The following is an 18,764-nucleotide window of genomic DNA, read 5'->3' as shown; positions in this document are numbered from 1 at the left end:
AATTGGACAAACAGAAGTCTAATTTCAGTTTTAATAAAGAGAATAAGTTTAAATGTCCCAGATGTGGCAGTCAGAACCATGGACAGAATTATCCAAATTGTTTTGCTAGAAGTACCATTTGCAGAAGCTGTGGGAAAAAAGGTCACTATGCTCGTATGTGTAGGAATACCAAAGTGAATATGTTAAGTGATGCTGATCAATTCTCTCAATTAGCAATATATTGTATCACAGATAGTAAGGTTGAATCTGTGAATAATGAGAAAACAGTAGACATTGGAGATGTTAACATGCCTTTATGTGATGTGTACATTGGGGTTAAATGTGTTCCTGTATTAGCCGATTCTGGTTCACTTTATACTCTTTTGAGCGATAAGTTCTGGTATTCCACTTTTGGCTCTTGTGATGTAAAACTTTTGTCACTTGACATCAATCCGGTGGGTTATGGTGGGCAGAAAATTGATTTAATTGGTTATTCAATTCATCCTATTGTGTTTAAAGGTAGAGAAACAGTAGGAAAGATTTATGTTGCAAAACAAGGAGATAACTTGTTGGGTTGGCGTCATCAAAGGGACCTTGGCATCATTCTGAACCCCAATGCACCAAACCAAGTTATGCTAGTTTCACAACAGAGTGATGTTCAAGATATTTTGGGGAAGTTTCCTGAAGTTTTTAGTGAAAAGCTTGGGTGTCTCAATGGTTTTAACCATAAAATAATTTAAAAATAAAATTCAACACCGATTGTATACAAAGTAAGGAAGGTTCCCAACCTTATGTTGGAACCCTTACAGGAGGAAATTGATAGGCTTCTAGGCCTGCAGGTAATTGAGGAGATAGTCGTCTGAATGGTTGGCTCCCAAAGTTTTGGTCCCGAAAGATAATGGAAAAAAGATCAGGATGTGTGTGGACTTGAGAAGCTTAAACAACTGCATCTGGGCAGACAGACAACCCTTACCTAATATCAATGAGGCATTATCAAAATTGGGAGGTGCCAGTTTATTCAGTGTAATGGATTTATCTGCGGCATACCATCAGATTTTGTTAAATGAAGAATCCAGACATCTTACATCATTTGTAACCCCTTTAGGTGCATATAGATTTATTCGTATGCCTTTCGGGTTAGCAAGTGCTGCAGCTTGTTTTCAAAGAGTGATGAAGAATGTTTTGAATGGCATTGATTCTGTCTTATTTTTTCAGGACGATATTCTTGTCCATGGTCAGGATAGGGATAAACATGATGAAGTTTTGTTCCGTGTTCTGTCTAGGTTGAAGGAACGGGGACTCACGTTGAAAAGTGAAAAATGTAAATTTAGGGTTACTTCTGTTTCCTATCTGGGACATTCAATTTCTGGGGAGGGCATCAGCCCTAAAGTTGATCTAGCAGAAGCAATATTGCAGGCACCATCTCCTTTGAACAAAGATCAAGTAAAATCCTTTTTAGGATTATCTGAGTATTATTCAAAATGTGTGTATCATTTTGTGTGTGTTATGCAACCATTAAGAGTTCTTCTTAAAAAAGGAGTGGAATTTAATTGGTCTGATGAGTGTGAAGATGCTTTTAAAAAAGTAAAAAAAGAAATTGCAGGTATGCCAAGCTTGGGACATTTTGATGTTCAAAAAAAGACCATCTTAACCACTGATGCCAGTGTGCGTGGTTTGGGTGCGGTGCTATCACAGGTGGTGGATGGTAGTGAGAAGGTGCTTGTTTTTGCTTCTCGCCCTTTGAAGGGTGGGAAGAGCGCTATTCGGTGATAGAGCGTGAAGCTTTAGCTTGTTACTGGGCTATCAATCATTTCAGATTTTATTTGTGGGGTATACCTTTTCTTGTTAGAACAGATCACAAACCACTTGTACATATGTTTTCGTGTAGGAATGTTGAAAGCACTACACCAAGAATTAAAAGGTGGGTTGAGGGACTATGGGAATACAATTTTACGGTGGAATATTGACCTGGTCTAAGGAATATTCCAGCAGATTTCCTATCTAGAATGCCTTTGGAGAAAAGTTTGATTAATAGCCTCGACAGCACTGTTTGTTGGGTGAAAGAGTCAGCTATCGACAAGGAAGAATGGAAAGCTGGTTGTGAGGGTGATGAAGATAGAAGTATCATCATGAATTTCATTGTCAATGGTTGGCCTTCTTTGAATTTGGTTCCGAATTGTGTAATAGGTTTCAGGAATGTGCGTGAAGAATTGAATATTCTTCAAGGAGAACTTTTGCGGGGGGATAGACTTATACCTCCTGTTGGTATGAGAGAGAAAATTGTCAATCTTGCTCATGAGGGTCATCTTGGGCGCAGTTTGACTAAGGCGAGAGTTAGAGAGTCTTATTGGTGGCCTGAAGTAGATCGTCAAGTGGAAGAGGTGGTCAAGGATTGTGTGATGTGTTCAGGAAATGACAAGTCGAGGAAAGTTAGGACTGCTCCTCTTTCTCCTGTTGCAATACCTGAACGTCCTTGGTCAAAGCTTGCTGTTGACATTGTGGGTCCTTTTGACACTTTGTCTCCCTCTGAAAGGTTTGTGTTCGTACTAGTTGATTATACATCCAAGTGGGTGTCTGCTTCTTGTATGGGTTCAGTGGTAACTAAGAACATTATTGAATTTCTTAAAGATGCCTTTACTTGTGAAGGTATACCCGATGTTCTTGTTTCAGATAATGGGGTGCAGTTTACCTCTCAAGAAATGACAGATTTTTTTAAAGAACTTTCAATCACACATCACAGAACTGCTCTCTATGCCCCTCAGGCAAATGGGTTAGTTGAAAGTATGAATAGATTAATTAGAGCTTCTGCTCAGAGTGCCTTAGAGAGAAGAGCCCCACTCAAGCCCATCCTTAGATAAAAATTGTGGGCACATAGGAATACACCTAATAGTGTTACTGGTTGTTCCCCATTTGAAAAATTAAAGGGAAGAACAGCTGGTTCTAAGGTAAATCCTCTTTGGTTGAATGTGAAAGATAGGGGCTGTATTGTGAAGAATTGGAGACTTAACAAATATCAAGAGAATTACAAGCGTAGGTTTGATATGAAAAATGGAGTATGTGAATCTACTTGGAAAATTGGTGATCTTGTGTTTGTGAAGAAAGCAGTTTGGTCTCCCAAAGGTGGTACAAAGTATTTTGGTCCAAGGCGTATCATTAAAGTCATGAGGAATGTAGTTATGCTTGATGGGGGTGATGTGTGGAGTATGTCCCGTTTGTCAAAATGTGCCCATTCTGGCAATGGACACAGAGATTCCCTGTCTCAGCCCAAAGTTCCAAAATGTAATGGAAATTGTACTCGATCTGTTCCATCTACTTATGGTTCCAGAATCAGGAGACCACCATTGTATCTTCAAGACTACTGTGTAAAGTACTAATGGTAATAAGTTGTTTTTATCTTTGTATCTGCAAGTCTTATGTATTTGCTTAAGCTGTCTTATTTTATCTTTCTTCTTTTTATTCCTTCTTTTGTGTTCTTTTACATTTCTATAAAGGGAAGATGTGTTGTAGCTTCTCCTTTAAGTGGTAGTTCTGTCATAGAATGTGATGACATGGGTTAGAGTGTACAAGGGACTTAAGGGACAGTTGGAGCTGAAGCCTGCTGTCATTGCTGTGTATTTGGTGGGTGTTGGAAATAAACACTTCAAAGAGTATTCGTGTGAATCCTCTTTATAATAGTTTCCATTGTCCTTTTCCATTCTCACGTTCTAAACTTCAACATTTACGAAATGTCTCACACAACATAGGAACAACATCGTCCTTGCTCTACCAAGCCATGTTGTAACATTGCTGAATAGGACGCTTCAGTTAATACTCTGGCTTTCCATGTTTCTATGTCAAGGCCTTCTTCTTAGGCTAACTCCCTATCACTAATACAGTGTTGTATCTATACCCAAATGAACAATGTATGTAAATATACCTGCAAGGGAAGCATCATGCAAGCAGAAATGGAAAACAGTATTTTATGCAGAAAGGAAAACAAGCCTAGGAAGGGCAATTCTAGAATATTAAATGAATGGTGCATTTGTGACGTGTAAAGGTGGAGTCAAATGATGCTGCTCCAATCTCCCCTCTAATTTTGAATCAAATGATCAAATTTAAAACAATAATCTTTTGCCAGATAGACAAATGATAATCTAGTTGTTTTCATCATCTTTCTTCTGGATTCCTCCAGAAACGTCATTCCATCATAGGATTTGATTTGCTTATTTTCTAGTTCTGCGTCTGCTCTCTTACTCTTCAATCCCTTTTTCACTTGTGCACATTTGCATCCCTTATACATTACAAACAAGAATAATTCGCAAAGAGCAATTATCACTAAAGTTTTCAAGATGCTTTCAACAATTCCCCTGTCTAAGCTTTCAAACATCTACCAATAGCAGAAAATCCATTCCCTATTGCTTCCGAAACACCTGTTGCTTCTAACCCTTTCAAATCTCTCTTTTTAATCAGTAATGTTCTTAATGTATTTCTTCAAGTATTTACTTTTGTCTGGAATGTAAGTACAACATTGTTGAACCTTTAACATTCGACGGACGCCACCCTCCTCCGCGAGATGGATGTCTAATGCAAGTCGATTTAGTAAAAGCATTGATCTGATTCCAACCATTTTATTATCTATAACCAAAAAACCTACGGCTGTTTTAGAAGATAATCTCATGTAAATTCATTATCATTCCTACAGATGGTATTAGAGCAACAAAGATATCGCCTATGATTTCATTAGCACCTCTCTTGGTCTGCAAATGTTCTCACCATATTGGGTCATCAAGTTGTCCCACATTATACGTTTTTGGAAAAACTATCCCTATGTAAAATGTTCCATATCATCTCTTGAGTAACTTGTAAAATGCATTTTTCCACAAATGTAATAAACTCCATGAAAAACAGGATCTGCTCAATCCAAATATTATCCCCAATTTCCACGCACTCCAAATGTATGATAACATTTGCTGTTTCCCACATAATTTGTGTCTGTTGGGGACTTTCTAATGAATATGCATAATTTCCTGTTATATTGCCAATCTAGAGCTAATGCTGTTAAATGTCCCACTAACATAATGCTCACGTTCCTCTTTGGCCCATTGAGGTACTTTTACATTATTAGCTGCTTTAGCCAGTATAGTTCTCCATCTGTCTTCTACTGAATATATGTATTTTGTTTCTATACCTGTTAAGGAACAAGTTAAGTTTAGTCTAAGCAGGTAAGCTGTGTCTAACATCATGGTGGGTCTAAAGAAATGTCCTACTACCTCTGAGGTTCGAGCATCAGGCTGCCGATTCAAATGCTTCAACACAGGAACTTTTGAAAACACTAAGTCATGGTTTGAGTAATAATATTGCAGACACTTTCGATAAAATAAGCTCAGCAATAAACTACAGGTAACTCCATATGTCAAGGGGAGATGATGATATGTTATCCCCTCAGCAACCAATGCAGGTAATTGCATGCTGACGTATCAATCCCTAGTATCCATAGAGTGAACATACTCATAAAGCAATTTAGAGTTAGCATTCAATGAATAGTTTTCTTAAACACAGCATGACTTAGTAAGAGCAATCATTTTGGCCAAGTGTGCAGAAAATACTCCTTGAAGCCAGGAGGCTTTAACCACCCCTGAGGGCAGATTACGTAGGCAGTTCTCGGGGTTCCTTCATGGTCTCGTAAGCCGGAGCCATCAACAAACATCACATAATCTGATTCAGGTAGTGGCATATCCGGTATCGGCTTAGTGCATAGTTCAGTAACATCAATACAGTCATGTTCAACTTCACCTTTCATAACATTGTTTTCAGGTATTGGCAAGAAAGTTTGCAAGGTTAAGATTAAAGCATCTCCTGAAGGTAAAATACACACCAAGGATAACTTTCCAAACTGCTGAATCCCCATTAATCCTTCGACTGAACCATGGAATTTTGGGCGTTTGGACTGGGCTTGGGCAATTTCTAAACAGGGCAACCTAGCTCCCTCACGTCCGTGAAAAACCATCAGATGTGCTACCAAGTTGTGCTAGCCCTCTGTGCCGAACCTCATACCATTTGTTCTCTGATGAACCTTTTCTTTCCTCACTGAGAGCTGATGAGAGTTAACATTACATCAATCAGTTTCAATTAACCTTGTAACCCATTTGGCTACACAATAAAGACCAGGAATCAGTAACTATAGCTAAGGTGCTTTATTACAACGTAGCAATCAATTTAAGGTCCACAAATCTCCACATCATACTATAAAGATACAGACTAACAACTGGGAACTCTAGTAAAGAAGTTTAGGCATACCAGTATTAGACAAACATGTTCGATCACAGTAATACAAAAGATCAATAGCAAGATCTGTTGCTCAGAGAAGAGTTTCTGGTCCTCTCTTCTATACATGAGAAAAATCTAGAATTGTCTAAGTTAAAGTCCAAATGAATGAGGATGGTTTAAACCCTAACAGATCTCAAACTTCAAGAAAATGCAAAACATAGGGAAATATGGGAAAGTATGAGATGTGAGAGAAGGTGTCAGCATTTCTGAAGCCCAGTCAAGAGTCTTCTTGGGTCAAGGGAATTTTGAGTATTATCCTAAGACACACTCGGCATGAATCAAAGGGAATAGAGGCCTAACTCTCTCAATGTCCAAGGAAAAGTGTCATTACTCTCAGACCCTGCAATTTCCAGTTATTTGCACCAAAATCCGCCTGGTACCACCCCTTGGTTCACATCATTAGGGGGACAATTGTCCGGTTCTATTCTCACGTTTTAAGCTGCACCATTTACGAAATGTTCCACTCTGAACATGGGATCGTCCTTGCTCAAGCAAGCCATGCTGTAACTTTGCTGAATAAGACTCTTCAGTTAACGCTCTGGCTCTCCATGTTCCTTTGTCAAGGTCTTCTTCTCAATGAATCAACCAATCAAACCTTTCTTATATAGCGCGACTTATCACCCGTGAGGGTATACAGGCGCTGGGCTGAGGGTCTCAGTCGAAGAGCCAGGTCTTGAGTCCCTTCCTGAGGTCCGCAAATGAGGGTGAAGTTTGAAGGAGGAGGGTAAGAGTGTTCCAGGATGCGGCAGCGAGGTGGGAGAAGGAATATCCTCCGTTGCTGCAGCAGCAGATGCGCTGTGTCTGTGCAAGGGTGAGGTGAGCGGAGCTCAGGTTTCTGGATGGCTGGTGACAGTTTGGGCAGTGGTTCATGTATGCTGGTCCTTGGTCGTGGAGGGCTTTGTAGGCGTGGGTCATAAGCCTGAAATGGCATCTCTTCTAGATGAGGAGCCAGTAGAGGTCTCTCAGCTGCTGGGAGATGTGGGTCCTTTTGGGTAAGTGGAGGATCAGTCTGGCTGCTGCATTCTGGATCATCTGGAGTCTGCATAAGGTTCTGTGTGCTTTAATTAAAATGAGTTAACATAGTGTTTCTTTTTTCTCCTGTGAATATGGAGTGGGGGTAAGCATTAGGTAGTAGTTTTGAGTTTGGATTGTTGATATTATTTTGCAGCTTTCCCCTCAGCCTTTAGATGTAGGCAGGTGTACATGTAATCCTTTTCGTGCAAGAAAATAAAGTTTGATAAATTGTAGCAAACAAAATGTTTACATTTGATTGGTCTCCAAAGATCTACATTGGATGATAAATGATGTAGAGTTAAAGCCTGTTCAGGAATTAACATATTTGGAGTACAAAATCTCTCCTGTAGTCTTGGGGTTGAGTCTTCTATACAATATTAGCTGCAATGCTTAGGCTACAATGAATACCAAACTAAAGTTTTATTACGATTGTGGAGTTCCTTCTTTCCTGGGCACTAAAAGCCTTTTACTGGGAGGTCATTCCACAATTTGTGCTTGGTCACAAATTTGTGTTGCACAACAAAGTACTATGTTGACTACTGCTGAAGGTAGATTTTGAGAACTGCTTTCACATTACCACAGATATTTCGATTGATAAGTGAGGAATTAGCACTGAGTTAAATGAATTATGCAGGCTTACATTTTTATATGTTTTTGCGAGATACTTGTATTTTAAACAGAGACGTTTACTATCCTTTGAGCTTATGATTAACAAATGTCTTGCCTAGAGACACACAACAATCATATTTTTGAGGCCTCTCTTCAAACTTTGCTTGACGTATATAAAGCACTGAAGGTCATTATAAGAAAATAGGTTATTAGTTGAGAAGAATATGAGTCTTTCACGAGTAATAAGTCCACAAGATTCTTTATACTGGCAAGCCAGTTCCCCATTGTAGCACTTGACTCTCTCAGTATACTTAAGCAGAGCAGTACAAGACCTACTCAGGGGAGGGGTGTGGAATAGTAACCCCAACTTTCTGGTACACAGCAACTACACCTAAAATGTCATTATCCAGTCACTGCTTTTCTTCTCAAAGGAAAAGTTATTTTTTTACACACACACACTACTAAATAGCATGCATTAATTACAAATATATACAATCAGGTCGATGGAAATGCCTTTGGTGATGCCCTTATAACTCGTTACACCCCTAGTGGGTCCTGAAACCTTAAACCACAATGCCCTCACCTATACTAGATGCAATGTCACAATATAATGGGCTTCAAAACTAATAAACATGTCCCAGAGGCTTTATATAACAATGTTGTTACTGCAGCTTTGGGGCCAACCAACAGCTCCAAGAGTGCTTAAATTAATGCCAAACCTCTCCCAGAAATCATGAACACAGACCCCCAGGAGACATAGGGTGATTTGGCCAAAAACATTTGAGGAACCCTTTTGGGGACTGCCATGTTCCTGGCACACCTACAGCATCCAAACAGAACCATTGGTGGTGTTCCTGCCATTCCTGGGACACCACGAGCAAAGAAATGCATAATAATGAGCCATTGTGTGGGCTTATGGAAGTGTTCCTCGGCCCCGGAGTTTGAATATTTGATTAATGGGATTCACCACTACTTTTAAATCAGCTGCCTCAAACTGCACTTTCCTTTACATGACTGGATACCCTTTCCAACACGGTGCAAATTTTGTATGTGGAATTGGGCGGGAGCCCAACAGCCCGCAGCCCCTGCTGGCTCCCCACATCTGTACTCAGCCATTGCAGGAGCTGGCAACATTCGTTTGTACTCCTGCCATAAGCGGGAGCCAGCAATGTTCTTTTCGGCTCCAGCCTGCAGGCAGGAACAGCTCTAGTCCCTCCTGTCTGATCGAGTAGGGGGCAGTGGGCCAGAGTGCCTTGTGCCCCCTAATAGAGGCATTTGTCAAGAGTGGCATGGTGGGTGAAAAAAGATGGACTGGAATGCGGCCTGAGCAATTCCTAGTGGCTGAGAGTAATCCAAGCATTCCATCTAGCACATCGTTGTTGCAGTTGACAGTCTACGTTCTAGGAAATGCCCAGACTTTGCTACTTTGCTCACTGTGCCATAGGACTCCAGTTACACCTACTATAAACCCTAAGCAGGGTTGCTTGTGGTCCTTTCTGGAAGAGGCCTCGCCAGGCAGTTTGGAATGTTTCCATGAGGAGCTGGGTCAGTACGGATTTGCATAAGGCCAGCCTTTGTCTAGAGTAGCATGGTAGGCGAAACACCATAGACTGTAATGTGAGATTAATTCAAGCATTCCATCCATCACCTTGTTGTTATTTGATCTGATGCACCGAGATACAGGCACAGGGGTGGGCAACATCTGTGAGTCCTGGGGGATGCTTGCGTTGGGCCCTAATGGATTGGATCCCTGGTGCCAAGGATGATTCTCTCTAAAAATTCACCAATTCCAGGGAGCTTGATCATTCACGGCAGAGTGCCACATGCTTTGTTCTCCATTTGGTTCACCAGAGGACCAGGCTTTAAGGGCTCTTTTCTCCAGCCTCATAGACACAGTTTCTAAAGTATTGGTCTTGTTTTGCTTCTGGTGGCAAACTTAACCACCAGAAGCATTTCTTCCGGGCCTCTAAATGATTGTTGTGGTGGGGAGCTTGGTTTTGCTGCTCCTTTCCCAGACCTGTCCTCTGCCTGGTCTCCTGGTGCTCTCTCCTTGGCTTGTGTGCCCTTGGGTAACTATAACTCGCACCCCCGCCATGCACAGTTTTCTCATCAATTTTTTCACTGCAAATGATGCAGTGATATTTTCAGTGATGTCATAGACGATGCTATGAGTGGTATAATATGTGGAATAATTAGCAGTGAGTTGCGAGGGCGCGAGTTATAGTTACCTTAGGGCACGAGTTATAATTACTGCGTCCAGGCCCTGTGGGAAACTCACCTAAAGGCATCCAACTAGCCCCCCTCCCCACCACCCCTGACTGCCAATCCCATGTAATGCACAGCCTTTGGAGTCATGGTGTAAGTCGGGCCTTTGGGCCTCAGGGACCCCCACTCCTGGGGACAAAACATATATATATTAAAAAAGGAGAGGATGCAGCCCCCCTCTCCAAGCCTCAATATGCTCTGGGAACCCCATCCACTCTGGCCAAAAAAAAAAAGGAAAAATGAGGCGGGGGCAACATGGCCCACCTCCCCAAGCCTCTTTAGACCCCGGGGACTCCATTCCTTGGGGTCAGATACAATTAAACAAGTGAAGGGGCGTGTGCCCCCCCCCCTCTAAGCTTTCTTGCTACTCGCCATCACGTCCTCTGGTGCAAAATATAATAAAAAAGGAGAGGAGGGCTGCGTTGCCCCCTCCCGAGCCTAGAAAAAGCCCAGTAATTAATAAAGAGAGGGGGGCACACAGCGTCCCTCCCTGAGCCTAATTAGGTCCATGGAACCCCACCCCCTGGTGCTGAAATGTAAATAAAAAGGAAAGGGGCCCCTGTACAAGAGCCTTTATAGATTTAAAAATGCTCCCACCAGATGGGAGAAAGCACAAGAACCTACTGTGACTCAGGGGCGGGCTTCCCATGTCACAGTAAGTGAGCCGGCCCCAGGGGATGGGATCCCTGGGGCCTTTAAAGGCTCAGGGAGGGCGGCTGCTCTGTGCTCTCCCTATTAATTAAAGTAACGCCCTGGGGGATGGTTTCTCCAGGACCTTTTTAAGGCTTGGCGAGGGGGGCCATGCAGCCCCCCTCCCACTCAAATTTTTTCCCTGGATGAGGGAGACACCGGGCCTAATTAAGCTCAATCGGCCCCTTTTTAGGCTTGGGTAGTGGGGCCGTACGCAGCCCCACCCCTATATTAAAATGGTGTCCCGAGGGGATGAAATCCCCTGGGCCTTATTAGGCTCGAGTAGGGGGCCACGTGATCTCTTGGATCCATGGAGGCTCCGTGTCCCTAGATATACAATTTTTTTTAGCATTATTTGCTCAAAAACTACTGAACGGATTGACCCTAAATAACAAAAAAAACACTCTTTCTGGACCAAGGTCTAGCTTTTTTGCCAAAGTTGGTGTAAATCCATTGTCTAAGGTTCCTATGGAAATTTTAATGGGGGAAAACACGTTTTGGGACCCCCCCCCATCCTTTTTCTCGCCCCCCACTTGATGGATCACCCTCAGACTTCTCATGCGCAAACTAGTAAAAAAAGTGGCACATTTGGGGGAAAGTCTCAGGAGAGTCGTTAAAGCGGCACCAAAGTTATTAGCAACACACAAAATGCATTTGCTATGGAAACACAATCCCAAATATATATGTGTGGGTATATGTATGTGTGTGTATATGTATGTGTGTGTGTATATATATATATATATATATATATATATATATATATATATATATATATATATATATATAGAGAGATAGAGAGAGGAAGAAAATTATAAAGATAGATATATTGTTTTATTCAACATTTTTATTACATGAGGCTGGCCCACAAGTAAAGCTGTTATTAGGCCAGACCTAAAATTCCTTAGTAATTTGATAATATTTCGCTACTCGAGTTGGGGAGCAATCACTGTTCTGACACCCAGTGAAATCAACACAGGTGTGAGATGCAACACCCTCGCATCATGTTATTTCCCTTTAGCCTATTCTGTCCCTAAATAAATATTGGAAATGTATCTTTGCAGCCTGTTTCAGCAATTGCTTGCAACGTTTCTTCGTTCTGATTGTTATTTCTGCTCAGTGGAAGTTGGAGTATTTAAGAATTCAAGCAAAAAACTGGATTTATTGCACTGTACTATTGAAAACATCCATTGAAGACACAAAATGTAGTTCTTTGAAAAACACTGAAATTATACTGTAGTATTTCTGTAAAAACGTCCCAATTCTGCTTTGTGCCTACTGTATATGCGTTGTCTTTCATATGCAAGCGGTGAAGTTGGGCAATCTCGGCTGACTAGTGGCTGATTGTGACATCTCTGTTTCAGGTCATCTCAGCAGAAGGAGAGATGAACGCCTCCCGCGCGCTCAAGGAGGCGTCCCTCGTGATCAGCGAGTCCCCCGCGGCTCTGCAGCTACGCTACCTGCAAACCCTGGCGACAGTAGCCACAGAAAACAATTCCACCATCATTTTCCCTCTTCCTATTGATATGTTGCAGGGCTTTGCCCAAGCGAGGAAGCAGGCATAGTCCCAAAAGAAGCCACCAGAGGCCTTGATTAGGCCTAGCCTTTTGTAGATGCAGCTTGTGTTTTGGTACTGATGCTGTGAGAATGGTAAAGCAAATATGTTTGTGTGGCTGGACGTTTGTATGCAGGGATTGAATACTCTGGGAGATTTTTAAGAAGTAGTGTAGAAGGGCCGTTCATTTGCAAATACTGTGAACAAGAGATTTAAATATTTTTTTTGTCCAATATGGGTGTCTTAGTATCTCGTCATATAATTTCTCATAACAGGTCGAAGGAGTCCAATTATGCAAAATCTTCCCCAATTTATTTCAGAGTGTCAACGACTAACTGTTGCAAAAATCGATTTCGTAGTACAGTCACTCTCTATAAAGATTTGTATTTATGCCATGGCAGTGAAAATCCATGTGCTCTAATAACGCATGGTAGTTAGAGCAACTGTAGTATGAAACGCACAGTCACAAGATTTATGACCGCGCAAAGATGAAGCTCCATTTAAACACAATAGAGCAAGCTTGACATGAGATGAACACTGTGTCCTGATTACAGATTGAATATTACACTTACTTTTCACACACAAACAATTCTCCTAATGGTCACAAGGCCAATGTCATTTTACCTCACTACACATATTTAACATTTGCATAATGTTTTTTGTTAAATATCTTTTTTATTACACGTACACATGAAACAATGTATTTGCATAAAACGTTTGCAGATGCACTGAAGCTAAATTTACCTTGTTCAGTAGAGGGAACGGGATCACGACCCTCTCGAGGCTTCACCTCATGGCCCCTCGCAAACTCAATAGTGGTAAATAAATAGAATATCACACTCTGCCTATCTGCATGTATGCTATATATATGAATGCATGCATATATATTATATATTTGAGTTATAAATTCACAATATAAATATCAATTTTATATCTTATGTAGTACTTCCGACTTGGGATGGTTATGGATGGATGGCTAAAGATGTAATGTTATTTATGCAGAATGACATTATGTTCTGGAATAAATGATGGTTCAATGAATTATTTTACTTAAAGTGAAATTGACCAAAAATAGAGTTCACCGCATTCTTTTCAGATGCCAGAAGTTTTTTTATAATTTTGTTGTGCCCGTTTTTAGTACAACCACAAGCTGTACAATTTGTTCTCAATGAATATGGAAAAGTGACTGAAAATGGGAAGACATTTATTAATACAAATGTTTTATATATATATATAAAATGCTGCTAGCAATAAAAACTATGGATTTTAACATATGTTAATGCACTTGGATTAAAAGAACGCTGCTGAAGGCATAACTAATAGCAGTCCTAATTAAAGATTATTGCCCTGTTTCAGAATTGGGTTGTGGTAGAAGATCCTTTGATATCCTTATGAAGGGCACAATATGGAGCAGAATTCATTATAGAGGGCATTCCAATATCTTTCAGATTTACCAAATTGTCTGTAAATCAGAGGTTTTGGTGTTACTTCCTAACTCTTATGCAAGACCTATGATTGTCCACCAAAGATGTAGTGTATGGATTTTGTGCTCTATTATTCTGCCTGTGTTATTAACAAGCCTTACTTAACGTGACCTGTAAATATTGAAATAAAAGACTCTGAAATCAATACAAAATGTCAATGTGCTTCAAGGATAGCATAAAGATACAACATACCCTGCAGGAGATCGTGCATAGTCTCACTCGAAGTGGAGCTGTTTAATGTACTGTTTGTAGAATATGTGTACTCGAATGTAAGCAATTTGGTCATTGTTTGAGGGGGTTCATAACCACAATCACTGTCAGTGTGAACACACGAAAGTAACCTGGAGGTCCCCTGATCCTGAATTACCGCTTCATTTTGATACAGCCGTGAACCATTCTCGTTGCCTTCCATGAGGTCCATGGCAATCTTGAAGCACGGCTGTACAAACTGCAAAGCTACATCCTGCAAAACTGTTCTAGAACCCTGCACCATTCAGTCTGCAGAAAGGTGTGTGTAGTTCAAGAGGGTAAGCACATATAGGTGTCTATCATCAATGTGATGAAAGACCCAAGTCGTTTTTTACCCAATGACCACCTCTGCCACGGATTCCCTCGCTTTCACCCTTTAACAGTGCCCCTCAAGTCTCCATAACCACTGCCTCTCAGAATCATTTAGTTTTATAGCGCCACTCATACCAGTTTAAGGTGTCAGAGCACTTTACATCACACACACGTTGCACAGAGACAATCATATGTGTGTAAATCAGTCTACAGGAAATGTTTCATCAGACAGGACTACAAGGTGTAGCGTAGGATTAATAGCTCAATGTTCTATATCAGGATTTTGACTTACAAACGACAAGTAACAAAAGGAGTTCTCTTACTGAAGCAGTAACCCACTGACCTATATACATTATATGCAGTTTTTTTTATCTGCATGTTACACGTTCTTAGCAGCAGGCATTTTAACCCTCTGCTCTACCTTAGGACGAGTCAAACTTCCACTAGACAAAACTCCAGTCTCTTTCCAGGAAGACGATTAATCACCGGAGTGATCTTGACATTTTAATTGATGCCTGAAAAATGCTAGAGGCCAGGAACGCTGCAGCAGGTGCTTCTAAGATGATAATATACTTGTAAAAATAACGCCCTCCACCCCAAGTCAGCGCCCGGTGCTATGGCACCGATTGCACCGCCCTAGAGCCGGTCCTGGTGCGGATGCCTATGTTGGAATCCAGGAGTCCCCTAAAGAGTAAAAAATATATGCCTGTTGTCCGAATCATATTATTATCAAAATGTGGGCAACCTAATCTACCCTTGTGGGCTTGGGTAACAGAAATTATCAGGTAAAGAGAGCTTCAAGGGATTTTACTTAAAGAGCAATTTCATGATATTTCATTACTACTGTTGGATGCCCTAATTGGGACGTCAGAAATTAATTATCCTATATTCAATAAAGTCAACAAGGAATTCATCTCAACAAAACCGGGTATATTTCTTGTATTGTGTATTTATGATCCACAATAGGTAGTTAAGGGTTCAAGCGTATCTCATGTACATTGACCACAGAAAACCAAATTCACATCAAATAATTTGTCCTAACCAACAATGTACTATAACCCATTTCATATAATAACTGTGAGGGAAACTGGCCTATATATTAGACCTAAAATTCCTCTAACAAAGCTTTTTTAACATTAGCTAGACAGAAAATGGGTTGATACGTTGACGTTTCAGTCTTTGATGCTATCCATCTACCAGACCATCTTCTGGACATAATATTCATATGAAGAACAAAGACCCCTTGATAAGCAGATCAATCCAAATCATTTGCTGATCTTGCTGCATAAAAAGAATAGTACCTAAAATGCACAAGCAGATAACTCAGCACATTGTCTTCTCCGGAGTGTAAAGTGTTGCACCACTCTAGAGATAAAATATAAAACACATATGCCACCGTGTAATATCACCGATCCTGCAGAGCGTCCTCCCAACAAAGTGGAGGATCTCCCAAGTTGAAATACACTGAAGACAAAAGCTATCTTACCTAACCAGACCAATCTGGATCCAAATGAAACATTGAATGCATATACCAATCTCTAAATGAGAAGAGGAGAAGGCCCATATGCAGGTCAATGTCAAGAATAAATCAACAATGGATAAAGTCGGTCCAACAGCGAGGCATCCTGGAAAGTGTGACACACACTAGTTGTGGGTGCACAGGAAGACAAGTGGGAAAGAGCGGCATGCTGCTGAATATGCCATACCCATATAAGCACATCAAAACAAATGCCTGGTGGAATGCTGCTAAGTAAAACCCATCAACCTGGGACGTTTCACCACATCGTCCATGTGCTGTAGGCATGTAACATACGCTAACTCAGTCGTGTAGCCATGCGCTATATCATCCATCAACCAGATGTCATAAACCACCATGCACAACATGCTGTACAACTACAAAGAAAACAATGCCCACTCTGCAGCGTGAATCATCTTGTGGCAAATCTCAACACACCATGTAGATACAAGGTGAAAGTTGCTGCAGGCGAAAATCAGATTAATCAATCCGTGTAGCCAAGACCCATTGGGACACAACACTGTGCTCTAATCAAACCTCCATGTGGAACAGTCCGCCCCCACCTGCTTCCAAACCAGCACAAAGAATGCAAACCTCACTAAAAAGAAGAGAGAGAGTGCAAGACTTGAAAAATGAAGAATCAACGTTCTCACTGGTGAGCCTCCATATCACCAAGTCACTGTAAATCAAAGAGAAAACTCCAGGAGGCCTTTACTTCAGTAGGCATTTCCCTGGTTGGCTGGAGTAGTTGGAGGCTGGCTTTTAAAGCCTACGTCTGCTCCTGGTGCCTCTGCTACTTTCCCCCTCTCCTGGGGGTTAATTGCAGCAGGGACAGGAAGGCTTCAGGAGAGTGAGAAAGAGAGGGAGAGAGAGGGAAAGTAACAAGAAAGTGATTGGAGAGAGAAAAGAGAGAGACAGAATGGATGGATGGAAAAACAGAGATTGCACATGGAGATGAGGGAGCAGGGTTGGTTTAAGCATTTTCGCCCAACAACTTTTTATTTCCCAGACTACCATGCATTAGATTGTGGTCAGCCAATAACCTCTGTAGGTGGGTGGAAAGTTCCATGCATACCACAGAGAAGCATGTGTTCCAGATTCTCCGCCTTAAAGTCTTTGTGTGATTGGAGTGTATGTAATTTAACTGTGCGTTTGTCATTTGAGTCTCTGGGGACGGAACTTTCCTCTGATACACTACAGATTCATCCAGAAACTTGCACTAGGAGCAATTCACTTGAAACTCATCTGTTTGAATGAAATATTCTGATGGATACTTCTAACCACAGATTCCTCACCTTTGGAATATCCCCCAGGTGCCAGACTGGATTTGGAGAATTCTTCAGTAGTGCGCCTGCGCACTGGTAGGTGGCGTGGTGTGGCTGTGTATCAGCACCACCCCCAAGTACTGATGTTAATGCCTGTCTTTCTGTGCCTTTCCAATGCAGATCCTGAAGCTATGCTCCTTACTTGTTAGTCTTCTGACCATCTCAATATTCTCAAGACATTGTGCTAGGAAAGGATTACCCCACCACAAACGACAGGCTTTAAGCTATGCTGAGACTCCTGCAAGCATATGTTAGTCTTCGACTCCCACTGGGTCTGTCTTTGGTGCCTTGGCTCTGATCATGTCTCCAAGTCGAATGATAAGTGTCCCCTAATGCACCCAAAAGTGATCAGAGACCAGGAGGCGAAGCCGTACATTGCTGAGCTTAAATGGAAATTGCAGACATTCCTTGCATCCCGTTCCTGATCCAAGTTGCAGGCCCAGTCATGACCGCTCCAGTTGCTGTACAAAATCTTCAGGAAAGTTGTAGTCTTAAATCAAAAAGCAAGCACAAGAAAGTGAAGCAGGATTCAACACCATCCTGCCACTCTAGTTTCAAATGGAAAGCATGAGGGTGTCAAAATCTAAGCCGACCTTCTTCAAGGTCTCTGGCTACAGAACCAAAACCTCAACTGGCTCTAACGAGCTAGAGTTTCCAGGACCGTTGTTGACCCTACTGCAGATAGAGGACTTCAATAAAGCTAGACTACAAATCTTTAGTGTGCTTCTGGCTACCTCTGGTGTGCCTTTGGGCCCTGCAGAGCCACAGGAGACACAAATCACCCCGTTGCTGTCTGTCCTCTTGGAATCTGTTAATGAACCTTTAACAATGCTGGAACAAGCGTTCATGTTTGTTCCTACCTCATTGATGCCACTGCTGGCTTTACTGGCACCAATCAATGCCCCAGTGCCGAGGCCCATGGCAGACTTCAACCTGAGGCCTCTGCTGTTGGGCCATAAAATAACTGATTTACAACCAGTTGTGATGCACCCCCTGATTCTAACTTGACGGCTCTCACAAAACGCCACTAATGGCAGAGGCTCCATTTTCTATTTGGCTCTGATTCTAATCCTGTACCAGAACAGGAAGCACTCCAGGATACTGATGAGGTTGGGTAGGAGGATGGCCTGTTTCCCTGACATTAAACTGATGATACCTTGTACCTTGACTTACAAAATGCCAATGCCAATAGCCTTAACACCTCTGCTGAAACAGAGCTGAACTCACCACATGGCCAATAACTGAGCAAACTGCCTCATTTGCAGTGGTGGTTAACAGGGGCAGCTGAGGTCCTAGAATTGGAGTTGCCCTCCATTAACATTAAGGCAAATGTTCTGATGGAGAATCTTCAACCAGAGCTGGTGACATTGGAGCCATTATTCCCGCTTAATGATGCCCTCACAGATACTTTGACGGCTATTTGTTGGAAGCCATGTGCTTGTCTGCCCATTAGTTGACAAGTA

The 18,764-nt window shown here is 41.7% G+C and overlaps 1 protein-coding gene across 1 annotated transcript in view; it reads left to right on the top strand.

The window, feature by feature from the left end:
- The window catches only part of STOML3 (stomatin like 3), a 111,997-nt gene extending 97,946 nt beyond the window's left edge, over window positions 1–14,051 (top strand). Inside the window, exon 8 of the mRNA XM_085621761.1 lies at window positions 12,225–14,051. Within this exon, the coding sequence (XP_085477887.1) occupies window positions 12,225–12,425 (201 nt within the window). The 3' untranslated portion in view covers window positions 12,426–14,051. The remainder of the gene's footprint in view (window positions 1–12,224) is intronic.
- Window positions 14,052–18,764: the final 4,713 nt, after the last annotated feature.

Source organism: Triturus cristatus, chromosome 8 (genome assembly GCF_964204655.1).
Source record: "Triturus cristatus chromosome 8, aTriCri1.1, whole genome shotgun sequence".
NCBI lineage: Eukaryota > Metazoa > Chordata > Amphibia > Caudata > Salamandridae > Triturus > Triturus cristatus.
Note: the sequence above shows the minus strand (reverse complement) of the source record. Positions and strands in the feature narration are given on the sequence as shown.